The sequence below is a fragment of the Bipolaris sorokiniana genome (assembly GCF_000338995.1).
Source record: "Bipolaris sorokiniana ND90Pr unplaced genomic scaffold COCSAscaffold_5, whole genome shotgun sequence".
NCBI classification, from domain to species: domain Eukaryota; kingdom Fungi; phylum Ascomycota; class Dothideomycetes; order Pleosporales; family Pleosporaceae; genus Bipolaris; species Bipolaris sorokiniana.
In genome coordinates this window covers 1336722-1350799 of record NW_006911899.1, presented here as the reverse complement: position 1 = coordinate 1350799, position 14078 = coordinate 1336722, and the positions used below count along the sequence as shown (strand labels likewise).

At 49.5% G+C, this 14078-nt stretch overlaps 7 protein-coding genes across 7 annotated transcripts; 6 read left to right on the top strand and 1 right to left on the bottom strand.

The window, feature by feature from the left end:
• The first annotated feature begins 150 nt into the window (after positions 1–150).
• Positions 151–1836, top strand: COCSADRAFT_35797 (uncharacterized protein). The gene has a single exon (XM_007700210.1). The coding sequence runs from the start codon at positions 219–221 to the stop codon at positions 1674–1676; it is 1458 nt and encodes a 485-aa protein (XP_007698400.1). The 5' UTR covers positions 151–218; the 3' UTR covers positions 1677–1836.
• Positions 1837–2096: 260 nt separating this feature from the next.
• On the top strand, positions 2097–4387 carry COCSADRAFT_85817 (uncharacterized protein; the record flags this gene model as incomplete). The annotated part of the gene is made up of 5 exons (XM_007700634.1): positions 2097–2280; positions 2336–3060; positions 3110–3307; positions 3356–4124; positions 4182–4387. 5 exons carry the CDS (start codon positions 2097–2099, stop codon positions 4385–4387), a joined length of 2082 nt encoding a protein of 693 aa, XP_007698824.1.
• Positions 4388–4857: 470 nt separating this feature from the next.
• On the bottom strand, positions 4858–5247 carry COCSADRAFT_170235 (uncharacterized protein; the record flags this gene model as incomplete). Its single annotated transcript, XM_007700633.1, has 4 exons — positions 4858–4925; positions 4991–5053; positions 5109–5161; positions 5222–5247. The coding sequence occupies 4 exons, from the start codon at positions 5245–5247 to the stop codon at positions 4858–4860; spliced, it is 210 nt and encodes a 69-aa protein (XP_007698823.1).
• Positions 5248–6222: 975 nt separating this feature from the next.
• On the top strand, positions 6223–7578 carry COCSADRAFT_87301 (uncharacterized protein; the record flags this gene model as incomplete). Its single annotated transcript, XM_007700632.1, has 3 exons — positions 6223–6716; positions 6767–7380; positions 7466–7578. 3 exons carry the CDS (start codon positions 6223–6225, stop codon positions 7576–7578), a joined length of 1221 nt encoding a protein of 406 aa, XP_007698822.1.
• A 1342-nt stretch (positions 7579–8920) lies between these two features.
• COCSADRAFT_25371 (glycoside hydrolase family 5 protein) lies at positions 8921–10741 on the top strand (the record flags this gene model as incomplete). Its single annotated transcript, XM_007700077.1, has 2 exons — positions 8921–8984; positions 9069–10741. 2 exons carry the CDS (start codon positions 8921–8923, stop codon positions 10739–10741), a joined length of 1737 nt encoding a protein of 578 aa, XP_007698267.1.
• A 490-nt stretch (positions 10742–11231) lies between these two features.
• On the top strand, positions 11232–11736 carry COCSADRAFT_198678 (uncharacterized protein; the record flags this gene model as incomplete). The annotated part of the gene is made up of 1 exon (XM_007700631.1): positions 11232–11736. The coding sequence occupies exon 1, from the start codon at positions 11320–11322 to the stop codon at positions 11734–11736; it is 417 nt and encodes a 138-aa protein (XP_007698821.1). The 5' UTR covers positions 11232–11319.
• A 617-nt stretch (positions 11737–12353) lies between these two features.
• On the top strand, positions 12354–13454 carry COCSADRAFT_87300 (uncharacterized protein; the record flags this gene model as incomplete). Its single annotated transcript, XM_007700630.1, has 2 exons — positions 12354–12463; positions 12518–13454. 2 exons carry the CDS (start codon positions 12354–12356, stop codon positions 13452–13454), a joined length of 1047 nt encoding a protein of 348 aa, XP_007698820.1.
• Positions 13455–14078: the final 624 nt, after the last annotated feature.

Sequence of the window (14078 nt, the reverse complement as noted above, 5' to 3'; positions counted from 1 at the left end):
GGAAAAGTGCTGTGTATAAATGTCGACGTGACATGCTATCACTGCGAGTTACAAGTAAGTTGTGACAGTGCGGCTGACTAAGAGACTGTTGAATGCGCATGACTCGTTCACATGGCAATGGTAGCACATGTCTCACGCGAACAACACTATGAAATAACCCTCAACAATCCAGCTACACCCCTATCGCTTCCCAAATTACATTCTAATGACCAAGCATAATGTCTATCTTAAACTCAGTACTGGGCTCGCTCTCTCCACCGTCAGGATTTAGAAAGTCCTTCGAAGACCCGCATGCGCGCGAACATGAGCTACCATCATACAACTCCTCATCGCCTCCACGTATACCACCTCCCGTAACATCCTCAGTACTATGGACGGCTCCAAAAGCAAACCTTCCAGTTCAACCTCGAGTGCCCGACGACTTGCTAGCTCTGCAGCGGCGAGCGCGACACCTCGAACAACAGCTGCAAGAGCTGCTTGATGCGCAAGCGGATGGTTTGATGGCCGGGCTGGGGGCGGGAAGCAATGTACCAGATGATTTGGTGTCGAATGGCAGTACCACACCGACTGTCAGTAGTGTCAGGTCTAGCGATAAAACCGCGGAGAATGGAGAGACATTGCCTAAGCCCCGGCGGAAAAAGGCAGGACTGCAAGCGGCAAGACATGGCATATCTAGGCGCATGAAGCAACTCGCAAGCATCAAGGCTGAAGAGCTCGACTTGTTAGATGAAGATTTGAGGAAAGTGCAAAATACAGTCGAGAAGACAGACGCATGGAGCCAGAAGCGCACACGACTCGAGAAGAAGATCCGAGAAATAGAGGGCCAGGATGCTGGTGCAAAGACGCGCAGTTTGCAAACAGAGGCTTCAAAGCTGGAACAAGAAATACGACAGAAGGAAGAGGAGTTGTGGGCGCTCAAACGACGGCATCGAAGGATATTGGATGAGCTGGCCGATACTGAGAACTCAGTAGAAGCGAAGATAGCATCTTACAAGACGTCACTGTCATTGTTAGATCGCGAAGTCTCGAACTTTCTCGCAAGACCTGTAGATCCGAACCACGTACCTGTGTCATCCTCCCCATACCCTACGCTTCCCGCAAAACGACGAACGCTTGAAATGGCACGCGAGTACTGGCAGGATGAATACACCAGATTAGCTGAGAAATGCGAAGAGATAGATGCAGACCGTGGGGCGCTTGACGAAGGAGCACTTCTATGGTCAGATGTAATGAAGAGAGTCGGGGACTATGAAACAAGCCTGCAAAACTATATGCAACAAGCGGGACGAAAGAACCCTCCTGAACCATCTCAACTCCTCCAGCAGATGGACCAAACTATATCCTACCTGGAAGAGAAGCTTGAGCTTGCTTCTTCGCGAAGTTGGAATCTGTTGGTATGTGCTATCGGAGCGGAGCTAGAGGCCTTCACACAAGGAAAGGATATGTTAGAAGAGGTTCTAGGGTTGAAGCGGAAGGGCAAAGAGAAGGCCACAGAGCCACTACTGGATCAAGATGGATTCCAAGCTGAGCAACCCGAAGACATGACCGTATCAGCTATCAGGATCACCCAGTCTCCAAAGCCACCAGCCCCGCCCAAGCAACAATACTTTGATTCGGAAGACGACGATCCTGATCCTGAGCTTTTGGTTTCGCATCAGGATATTGATACATACTGAGTATGTTCTTTGACGGCGGATCGATAGGTTTTGCACATCAGCTCTAACAGCTTGAATACACTATTACTTTGCTACGGTCTTCATATCTTCATACGCCATTGGTAGTGATGTGCTGTTCCTGCGTAGCTATGAGGTTGGGGATCAGTCACCTTAAGCGCACCACTGTCAACATAATAGTAATCTGAGAAATAGTCGAATGATACGCTACCTCAAACCAGAATTTGCAAGTGTAAACTGCACCTATTTGAGGACGCGCTATGTCGGTGCGTATAGTATATCGATAAGGTGTTCGATTGGCGTCATCGGTGATAGGGCCTTATCGCCGAGGTTAGTCCAGAGCTGCCGCTCACTACTTATGATCATCACCACCATGTTGCCTCGGCGCCACTTGCGACTCATTTCAGAGCTCAATCTGCCAACATGAGTGCGTCGCAGGTTCCTACGAGTCCGCCTAGCGAACTTGACAATGCCAGGACCATCGTATACGATCCGAATGACCCATTTTGGCGAGATACCGAGGATGATGATGACGACATGGACTTTGTGCCCGCAGAGGAAGGTCATGATGACGATGAAGAAGGAGAAGGCGACTCAAGCTTCCATGGTATCTATTGCGAAGCGTTCTATGATTGTGCTGCGGTTGCTAACATTATGCAAAGATGCTGCTGAGCGACTGAGTAATCTTAGTGGAGTTGAAATCGCATTTGAATACACAGATGACCATGAGGAAGAGGAGGAAGATGAGGAAGATGATGATGACGACGAAAACGAAGAGGAAGAAGAGGAAGAAGAAGACGACACGGAACTTCCCCAACGACCAGTGATGATCACCCGCGACCAGATCATGCAATTACTTGGACACGCGGGACTAGGACGAATATTTGCCGCCGATTTCTCACAGCGCTCCCTGCTACGGCGGCGCAGACTCGACGATGAGGAAGAGGATGATGATGACGATAACAGCGACCCTGGCACTGGCTATGACCCCGTTGTTCCTACGGGGACCTCTGGTAGAAGACGCCGCCCTCGTGGCAGGGACTTGCTGGAAAAGGTACCTAGTGAACAGGGCAGAGAACTGATGGAGACGGGTACCTTTGGGTCGAATCCTCGAAGAGAGGACACGATCAAGAGGAAAAAGAGATTGGCCTACGATATCATGAGGCGAGAGTTGGGTATTGGTAGTGATGGACGACAGAAGAACGCTACAAGGCTTTTGAAGCAGGACATGATACCCGAATCAGTTGCTGATACCATCATTCATTATAACGCACGGTGCTACTCGGGACAGTTCTCAGATGACGGCAATTTTTTCTTTTCCTGCGCACAGGACTTCAAAGTGCGCATGTACGACACCTCGAACCCCTACGACTGGAAATACTACAAGGTAGGCAGTGAGATTACAATTTGGGAGCAACAAGGTTGATTGGTTACAGACTGTGAGATACCATGGCGGGCAGTGGACAATTACAGACGCCTCACTTAGCCCCGACAACCGGTTCCTGGCTTACAGCTCAATCAGAAGTATAGTGAGCCTGGCACCTACAGATCCTGAAGACGACTCGGAACCTCACATGCTCGACTTCAACAACATGGGTACATCGAATCCACGGGGCTTCCATTCCCACTTTGGTGTAAGTCAGAGTAAGATTGGATATGTGGCATTGGCTGATGAAACCTAGATCTGGTCAATACGTTTTTCAGGCGACGGTCGCGAAATTGTAGCTGGAACTGGAGATAGCTCAGTATATGTCTATGACATTGAGCGAAGGCAATCAGTCCTTCGCATACCAGGTCATCAGGATGATGTCAACGCAGTCTGTTTTGGCGACTCTCAATCACCGCATATCCTTTACTCTGGATCCGATGACACGACGCTCAAGGTATGGGACCGGAGAAGTATGGGAGATGGCCGAGAAGCTGGTGTTTTCTTTGGCCACACCGAAGGCCTGACATATGTCGACAGCAAAGGAGATGGGCGATATGTGCTCAGTAACGGAAAAGACCAAACTGCAAAGTTGTGGGATTTGAGGAAAATGGTGTCCAAAGAGAAGGCCGATACCATCGACCCATACAGATACACGACGCGCTTTGAGTACCGATCCAACGGCTACGACTACGACGACTTCCGCCCACATCCGCACGACTGTTCGCTTGTCACTTTCCGCGGGCACAAGGTCTTGAAGACGCTGATTCGATGTCACTTTTCGCCTCCCGGTAGTACCGATTCGCGATATGTGTACTCGGGTAGCTACGACGGCTCGGTGTACATTTGGAACATGGATGCTACGCTTGCCGGCAAGGTCAATGTGCTGAAAGCAACCAAGAATTCGCGACCGCGGGATCCAGATCTACTCGCCGGGACGTATGACTATTGGGGTCGGAATGAGGGCAAGTGGATGACGTGTGTCCGTGATGCGAGCTGGCATCCCAATGCACCCATGATTGCAGGTGAGTTTCTATGACTGTGATTGATTGTTGCGTGAGTTTTCGCTAACAAACATGTAGCGACATCCTGGAACGGCTGGGGCACCACACAAGGAACGTGCACAGTTCACACGTGGAACGATGGTGTTGAGGATGATGAGGCGGAACCCAAGGTTGGCCGCCGTGTCAATGCACAACTACAGCATGACGAGCGGCTGTATAAGAGTCACGAGGGCCGGTCGAGAAGACATCCAGTTTGGTATGACGACATGATGGATGACGATTGAGCGGATTGTATGACTTGCTTGCGCAGACACCTGTGCTTGGATGTTATTCAGGTTGATGCGTCGCTGTGCGTCTCATCTTGTCTATTTCGATTCGAACATAGACATCATTTGAGGAGACTTTGAGGATTGTGTGACTGGATCTCTCATTTTCGCATATTGTAGCTCCTTTATACCAACCAAGTTGAAGGTGATGTACTGTCACCTCACACACGTATCAAGAATCCAGACATTAGAAGTATAGTTTGCAAAATGTAGATATGGATATAATCAAACTCCCGCTGACCCAATGTCGGTATTGTATAGCCCTATGCCATAGATATGTCATGTCCGATAGCCAAGCGTCCAAACTCGTAACTTGGCCTTCTCTGCCCTTAGTCGCCAAGCACAACTACAAAATGGATACGGCACACGAGTCGGTCGTATGGCCGAGGGAAAGTAAATGGATGCTCTTTGGCGTGAGGGGTGGTAATTTATGAGCCGCCGACGAGGATGTTGTTGACGGGGATGTGGACAAGCTTGACGACGTAGCCAATGACGCCTGTAAGAATGGGTCAGATAATTGCGATGCGAAGGGATGCTGCAGCGGATGATGATGCTACTGACCCATGATCAAGAAACCGATTCCGACGGCTTGCGATATCCTGATGAACTCCTTCTTGTCGGGCTCTGTAGCGTGGTCAGTGGCCAATTGTGATGAGGATGAAGGGCCAGAGGGTCGTACTGGTGCAGCGGTTCATAAATAGGGTACCCTCCTTGAGGAACTCAGCGGGCATACTGTGCCGTATTGTTAGTCCGTCATAAGCCACGTTGTGTGTGCACCGGGGCATTGCGTACTCGGCAAACTCCTTGATGTTCTCCATGACGACTGATGTGCGATTATGATACGAGAAGGGTTGTTCGGTGGGATCAAAGTATCGTGGATGGGAGAGGTCGCGACTTAACGGATGGGAGCTGGTAAATTGCCAGCCGGCGGACGAGGGCAATCTGGCCTTGCGGAGAAAGCGAACAGGGGTTGGCGGGCTGCCAAGCACGCTACTGGCAGCGCTAGCGGCTCGAGCTATCGCATCCACGTCCTCGTCCCTCACGCCCATCCTCACTCGCGCCGACACTGCTCGAATCCGTCAAGTCTTGTCAGGTTTGTTGCCCAGGCCAACACTCACTACTACTGAACAGATTGCACCCCGATATCCTAGACCCGACGATTGCAGTCTGGCTCCTTGCATCGCCGCCACACATCGCGCGGAAGACCAAAAGGGAGCGCGCTGGGTTGCTGCACATACTAACTGAAGCTCACCCTTACTTTTGTTCATCTCCTCTTCTCATTACTCTCAGCGCACCGTCTTGCGCTGCGTCAATTCTCAAGGGCTTTGTACATTGCAGCGGCGCTACAAGCACACTGTACTGGAGGCGGGCAAAGCAAGCGCAGGAGGCTGGCTGAGGCATTACACTACTTGACACTACTCTATCCCACATCTCTCTCACCATATCCTGTACCTTTTACATCTCCGCATCTGCCAGAGGCGATCGGATTATCCCTTCTTGCTCTGAACGGTCCTTCTAGACCTTGTCACTACGCCGACTGCGGCACTGTACGTATGGCCTTACTCTACGCTATTTGTTCTTTTGTACCGCCATCGCCCGGCGACGCACTGCAGGTGCCTTATTTTCTTTGCAACACTCCCTTGTCTTATCATGCTGATTTGTATGCCAATCACAGAATTGCATGTACTTTGGCTATTGATACTAGCACATCGAGTACCTAAGAGCGAATCAAAAGAGAATACCGGAAACTACCTCATCGCTTACTGCAGTTGACTTGACATATCACAGCAAACATGGCTGACGACGACAACTTCGACATCGACATCTACGGAGATGACTCGTACCAAGATTCGACCGCCCAGCATGATACCACCGTAACCGATGCCAATGCCCCGAACGCAGATGCCAATGCAGCCAACGCAAACGATGCACAAGAGAACGCGGCTACCGAGACGGGAGATCAGACGGCCAACCACAAAGGTCCGGGTGAAGCAACCAACGGAAACGGCCACCACGACCAGAGCACACAACAGATAGCATCCACAGGAGGTGCATCCGGCCTTGATGTTCACAAGCAGGCACCTCAGCAGCAGGGCACCAAGCGAAAGCAAGGCGAGGACGATGACCGCCCCACCGACCCCGGCGCTACAGCCGCTTTGATGATCAACGACGTCAACTGGTGGATTAGCGAAGAGGATATTCGCGGATGGGCTAACCAAAGTGGTTGTGAAGATGAGCTCATTGAAGTCACCTTTAATGAGCACAAGGTCAATGGGAAGAGCAAAGGGTTGGTTTCCTGCGAATATTAGAGTGACTTGTTACTGATATCTCTTCCAGTCAGGTTTTTACCCTACTGAACTCGCCGCAAGCAGCTACTGCTCTCAAGCACCAGATCGAGACCTTGTTCAAAGACCAAGCCCATACCAAGAAACCGACCGCCATCTTCAGTCCCCCACACGTTAACCCATTCAAGACGCTACCAAAGGATGTACCCGCGCGAGACAAGGGCAGGAACGATCGTGCTTCATCTGGTAACTTTGGTGGCCAGGGTGGTGGTTTTAATAACAGAGGCGGGTATAACAACAATAACCGAGGAAACTTCAATAGAGGCGGCGGTATGGGCTACCAGAACAATCGCAACTTCTCGCCTGCTGGTGGTAACATGGGAGGCAACATGGGAGGCTATGGCGCACAAGCTCCGATGAACAACTTTGGCAACCCCATGGGGGGCATGAACAACTTTGGAGGCAACTTCAACCGTGGCGGCATGATGGGTGGTAATATGCGGGGTGGCATGGGCAGCCGTGGTCGTGGTGGCAATATGGGCATGAACGCCATGGGCGGAGCTCCTATGGGTGGTATGAACATGCCAATGGGCGGCAACATGATGGGCATGGGTGCCAATATGATGGGTATGGGTGGTGGCAACATGGGTATGATGGGAGGAATGGGTATGTTGAGAGATTCTCGTATTAGTGACTTGACCCCACACTTGTTATTTCATGTCTTAAACACTGGCTAACGCTACTTTTGCAGGAGGTGGCTTTGGCGGCAACCCAGGCTTCAATCCAGGATTCTTCCAAGGCCAGGGCGGTAACGATGGCAGTTGGCAAAACCCACACGGCGCTAAGAGGCCACGTCCTGAGTAGTTCCTAACATGGAACTTTTATATTCCGCACCTTCGGCCTTTCTATGGGATCTGCATACATACATATGACGAGACCCACTTTCAAACGACGCGTTGATCTATAACGCATATCGACTTGCATACATACACGAGACGAAACGAAGCCAACCGTTTTCGGGATGCAAACAACCGTCTCCCTACTGCCACGAAGGTACTCGATGTTCCCGACTCATCTTTTTCTGGGTTCCTCAATAAAACACGTCAGGGAATGGCTTTTTTTCCTCTTGTATCGCTTTTTTCCTTGTTCCTTGCAAGCGGTGCACGCAACAAAATGGCGACATATTTTCACAGTTCTGTTCGAATAATCATCTCGGCGTTTTTTTGGTGGGGGTTTGGCAGGTCCTTTTTTCTTCGTCAACGAATTGATTCTTTTTTTTTCTTCGTCTATGTCCTTGGTAGCTTTTTCTTATTTTCCTCCGTCTGGTTACTGAGTCTTGCATAAGAGGTATATTTTTAGCATGGTGTCATGGTGTTTGTTCGCTCTCTGGCAAGCGACACAACATAAACTCTAACATCGTTTTACAAAGACAAGATATTGCAACTCTAGAGCGATATGATGTGTTTGCAGTATGCATAGTTCTTTCTGGATATTGCAGAAGCCTTTCTTGTATTATTAGTGTAGAAAATATGAAGGAAAAAAAGGGAAAAATTGATAACCCGTTGCGCGAGATGTGTTCCCGTCCATATACACTATAAGCTGCAGCAAACTAGAAGAAGAGGAGAAAACTCCCTTATTGTCGTGACCTCTCCTTCTAATACAAAAAACCGCGCTGTCTTTGGTGGAAAAACAGCAAACCAAACTAAAAACCCCCCAAGTTGCCCTGATTTAATCTGGAAAATAGGCCCGGACTCGGGAACCTGCGCATATGAAGTATGTAATATAGATGGGGCGAACCCTTATTAAATCACCCCTAATATGTACCTGCTTCGCAACCAATCGCATTTTCGCATCTACCCGCTTTTCGACCCGGGTTTCCATTGCATCAGAGCTGCAGTGAGCGGAATCAAAATTTCTAGAAACAATTTCGGCCGAAGCGGCGAAGCGGCGGGATGGGGTAATATGGAAGGGCAGAAAGCTTGATTGAGGGGGAGGGGTGTCTCGCGACGCTAGTTGGGCTGGGTTTGGGAGGAGATGGACTTCATTTATTTTAAAGTTGTATAGTGCTGTTATTTGAGGGGATATGATGGTGCGATGGGGGTGGCGAGGATGTATATAATTTGAGTTGTTTTCTCCCCGGGGTTCATAATATGTGAGTAGTGTTCAGCAGAGGTTTTGTACGTGTCTTGGCAGATTCTCACCCGACATGAAGATTACACATTCGAGTGCAGCGGTGCTGCTGCTTAACGGCGCTGTTGCCGTTGCCCAGCGTACGTAATGTATTTTCCTGGGAACGAAAGATGGTTTTGGGGTGTCAGGAAATGGAGACATTTTTGTACTGACGAACTACCAAGCAACAAACGGTTCCACTGGAGTCGTATGCCCTTCCACCTCGAAGTTTACTCCCCTCTCCGCTGGAACATTTTTCGCAAAACTGAATCCAGGCTGGAATGTTGGTAACACACTGGATGCTGTTCAAAACGAGGGTGACTGGAATAATCCGCCTGTCGTAGCTAGCACTTTTGACGATGTAAAACGAGCCGGTTTCAAAAGTGTGAGAATCCCTGTCACATGGGCCTATCATTTCACATCGCAAGGTCCGAACTGGACGGTCGACCCAGCATGGCTCCAAAGAGTCGAAGACGTGGTCGACATGGTGACCCAGCGCGGCTTGTACGCCATAGTCAACGTCCATCACGATAGCTGGACTTGGGCAGACCTGACATCAGCGAGCACCAACGTTACGGCTTTAGAGGAACGCTTTAGTAAACTCTGGCTGCAGATTGGGACCAAGCTAGCCTGTAAGAGCGAACTGGTAGCGTTTGAGCCAATCAACGAGATCCCGGGGACTACACCTGAACATGGGGCGATTGTGAATCGTCTGAATGACATCTTTTTGCAGAAGATTAATGAGGCAGGAGGCCATAATTCGAAGAGAGTGGTTACGTTGGTTGGAGCGGGTGAAGATGGAGTAAAGACGAGTCTTTGGTTTAAGAAACCGGATGACAAGTTTAAGAATCCTTGGGGTATCCAGTTCCATTACTACAGTCCTTACGATTACGTTTTTCAAGCGTGGGGGAAGACAACATGGGGCTCCGAAGCCGACAAGGCCTCTCTCGAAGGTGATCTCGCTGCTGTACGGTCAAACTTCACGGATGTCCCAATCGTCATCGGGGAGTGGGCCGTATCACCTGTAGCTACAGAAACAGCTGCTAGATGGCGTTACTTTGATTTTTTCGTGCGTACCGCCGGAAAGTACAACATGTCGACCGTTTTGTGGGATAACGGTGCGGATTTTCTCAATAGAGCCACCCACATCTGGAGGGACGAAGTGGCCATGGATATCTTCCGCAATGCGATAAAAGGTATCCCAAATGCTTTGCCAGCCAGTACTACAGACGGCGCCATCACTACGCAGCAAAGCTCTGCGTACATCTACCACGCGAAGAACGAGACGGTCAAGGACGTCACACTAAGCTTCACCTTCAACGGTAACACCCTGAGCAAGATCAGCAAGGGTAGCAGACAACTTGCAAAAGAAAAAGACTTCACCCTCTCAGGCCAAGACATCACCTTCAAAGCCGCCTATCTCAGCACTATCATCACGCCCTCTTCTCCAACAGGAAGTCTAACAAACCTCACTCTGACATTCAACCGTGGTGCCGCCTTACAAGTAAACGTACTCCAGTACTCTACCCCTGTGCTATCAAGCACCTCCGGCCCCCTGCCAGCCGCAGGCCAAGACTTACGTATCCCCGTCGCATGGGCTGGCATCAACAGGCCCGCTGCCGTCAAGGCACAAAAGTCAGATGGCACGTACCTCGTCGATGACTGGACCCAGTACCTCGGACCTCTCCAGCAAGGCCGTATGACCTATGGCAATCAGTGGGATTGGGATGCTAATAATGTGATTATTAAAGCAGCGGCGGTGGATGCGGTGAGGGCCGCGAACAAAGATACAACACTAACAATTGAGTTCTATCCTAGACAGCCTGGGAACAATGTTGTTTATACTCTAAAGGTATGAGGGGGTTGGTAGGGTGCGAGGTGAGGAGATGAGATATGAATGTATAGATGGGCTTGAGGTGACTGGATAAACGAATAGATTGCTCATTCCATGCGACTGTGACATTATGCTGCTTTAAAGTTCTTAAAATCTATTGGCACGTTCAAAAAAACGAATAAATCCGCTATAAAATTAGCTACAGGTGGATAAGAAGCACTACATATGTACATACTTAGGAGATGAACGTTCAAGAGGAGAGGCTGGATTTGGAGAAACTACTGATCATACGCACAAATCGAACACATTATGCCCCAACATAAAACAAATATGCGCCCTTTTGCTCGCAGGGTGGCCAGACTCCACTATCGCCATGTCCACAATTGCCTTCAAATTGCCTAGCGCTAGAGTTAGCAGTGCTTTCCGAGGTGGAACTGCGCAAGCTTAGCAATACTCACAATCCTTTGAGGTTATCAAACAATGTATATAATTGACAAGTAATAATGACCAGATTCAAAATTCAGTATTCAAACCACCAAGTCCTTATTTCATTAAACAAGTCAAACGTAAAAGACATAGTAGTCAATTACTTCTACACGAAGATGCTCAACGATCCCATCTCGTTCGCCACTCTCTCCATTCTCCCCTCCACCTACGACCCCAACAAACCAGTCTATATGCTCAACCTCTGGAAATACCGAAAAGAGGCTTCCTACCGCCGTGAGCATGTGCACCTCGCCGGTCACGCATGTACAGGCAAAGAGGCGTTGGGACGCTACCGCGCTGCCATCGCCCCTTTACTTCCACCCAACACCAGTGTCATCTTCAGCAGCACCATCTTGGCTAAGATTGTTGTCGCAGAGAATGAAGACTGGGATTTTGTTGCGATTCTAAGGTACGAGACTCTGGAGGGGTTCAAGAAAACTGTCGAAAGTAAAGAATACAGGGAGGAGGTGGAACCGCATAGATTGGTGGGGCTGGAGGACGGTAGGTTGATTGCGCTGGATAAGCTTGAGTAGTAAAGGGGATTGTAAGCTAAGGAGAGGTGATTTTGTCAAGTACATATTAGCAACGTGTCTCAAAGGGGAAAAAAGCTTTTCAACACCCATGTGCCCAGTTGCCAGAATATCAGCTTGGACTTCTTGTAATCAAAGCGCGGTCAGCGAGGGAGACCACTTCGACCCGGCGGTGCAGACCAATACAATGAATATAGCAAACAACAGTACATGAGCCAAAATGACTCATAATCATGATACGCTTGTATACACGCGAGAAGGATTCGCAGCCATCTTCTCGTTTCCATCCATGGTGCTACTTAGTCGCGGCTACGCACGGCCCTGTAATATACGTACTTACCTTCTTAGCGCTCCCGCAACCAAGGCCCCACCCAAGTATCCACCGACGTGTTCCCCGTTAATACTCATCAGCATCCGATACTCCGGGAATGTGATGAGGACCTGTGTTGGGTCTCTCTCCGACCCAGAAAATGCGCCGTCCACCGGAAGCTCACTACAGCTTTTCGATACCCTCGATACACGATGACACAACGCTCGATTGTCGCATTTATCAACCTGATGCTCTACTGCGGCCGGACAACCCCGATGATATAGCAAAATGGAGCAGGAAAGGGATAGTTATGGCACACCCATACGCACCCATGGGCGGAAGCTTTGATGATCGCATAGTTGGGATCGTAATCGACGAGTTCTTGCATGCTGGCTTCATAGTGGGTGTGTTCAATTTCCGGTATGTCCTTGCAAGCGGACCCCGAGCATACAGCCATTGACTCACTTATCCTAGAGGAGCACACGGATCCAAAGGACGAACGAGCTGGACAGGAAAACCTGAACTAGACGACTACATTTCTTTCGCAGCCTTCTTCATGCACTACATTTCTAATCTCCAGCCTTCTTTACCATATAATCTCTTGGCGTCGGAGCAATCCCCAATGTCCCCGAACTTTAGTGAATCGGCGCCAGTGCAGAGCGACGTTTACCCTCTAGTTGTACTGGGAGGCTACTCTTATGGATCTCTTATTCTTCGGAACCTACCACCCGTTTTAACCATTCTGCAGCCATTTGCTGCCCCGCCAGAAGGCTCCGCAGCAGAAGAAATTGTACTTCGTGCCAGCAAATTGGCAGATCAAAGCAATATGGAATGGGTCACGCTGGCTCGAGATGAAACCCGAGCTAGGAGGAAGGACCGAGCGAAGCACAACACACGCCCTTCGATTACAATGGGCGGAGAAGAGACCAGTCCGGGTAAGAGGAGAAGCAGTAGAGAAGTGAGACGAAGTCTGGAGGGGAGCTCGCGCCTAGAAATACGTACACGATTAAGGAGCTTAAGCCACAGAAGGCGTGACAATGCCGAGGTCACGACGCCGACGAAGGTGGAAACCACGAATTTTACCGTGCCTGATGTCCGATATCTTCTCATCTCGCCACTGACGCCGCCTTTGTCTTCGCTAGCCGCCCCAGCTCTGATGCACAAGTTTTGGAGTAGGTCCAAGGATGATCACCAGGAGACGGTTGGCAAGCACGTGACCCTGGCCATTTATGGGGACCAGGATATCTTTGCATCGGCCAAGAAGCTCCGCGACTGGGCTGAGCAACTAAAAGCTAGTCCTGGATCGCGGTTCCGTAGTCTAGAGGTTGCAGATGCGGGTCATTTTTGGGTAGAGCACGGTGTGGAAGAGAAGTTGAGGGTAGCCATGAGGGAATGGATTGTGGATATGTGAAACAGGGCATAAATCAAATTAGTTCTTCGATAGTGCCCCCTACTATTAGCTCTAATCAAGGATTTCTTGACTAGTGGCATCCTTCGAAGAGCTGGACGCACATATCGCTCACAACTGCCCACAACCGCTCCAGAATTGATAAGAATGTACGATCACTGAAGAACAATTGAGTATCAAGACCGTTTCCTTTTCGATTTTCGAGACCGCAAAACATAGTTTCTAAGTTTTAGTGCCGAAGAAGCTTTGTTGAAATTTTTTCCTTGGTTGATTACTGCAAAACAAACATCCTAGACAAATCCTGTATCTAGACACTTCAAATAGCCCGTATCAGTTAATACACATAATGATGTATGAATTGCCACGATAAGAAGCGATGCCCAAAATGTCTCAGTTGCATAGCCTGGACCCGACTGTCGATCAACGCGATCACCCAGATTCACTTAGGACACCATGTCCTTGTGGTGTGGAACCTTCTATTCCTGAACGTCTTCGTAGTACACCCTTAATATCCTCCACTACCTGTCAGCTTCCTCTCCCTAGTGACTGTGACTATGGGATACCGAACTTCACGTTTGGTGACCTTGACACGCTTTGGTTTGGACTCGGGACTTGGGGATCGCTCTT

What these genes read in the sequence shown, in the direction of transcription:
- COCSADRAFT_35797 (XM_007700210.1), top strand. Translation starts at nt 219, where the DNA reads ATGTCTATCTTAAACTCAGTACTGGGCTCGCTCTCTCCACCGTCAGGA.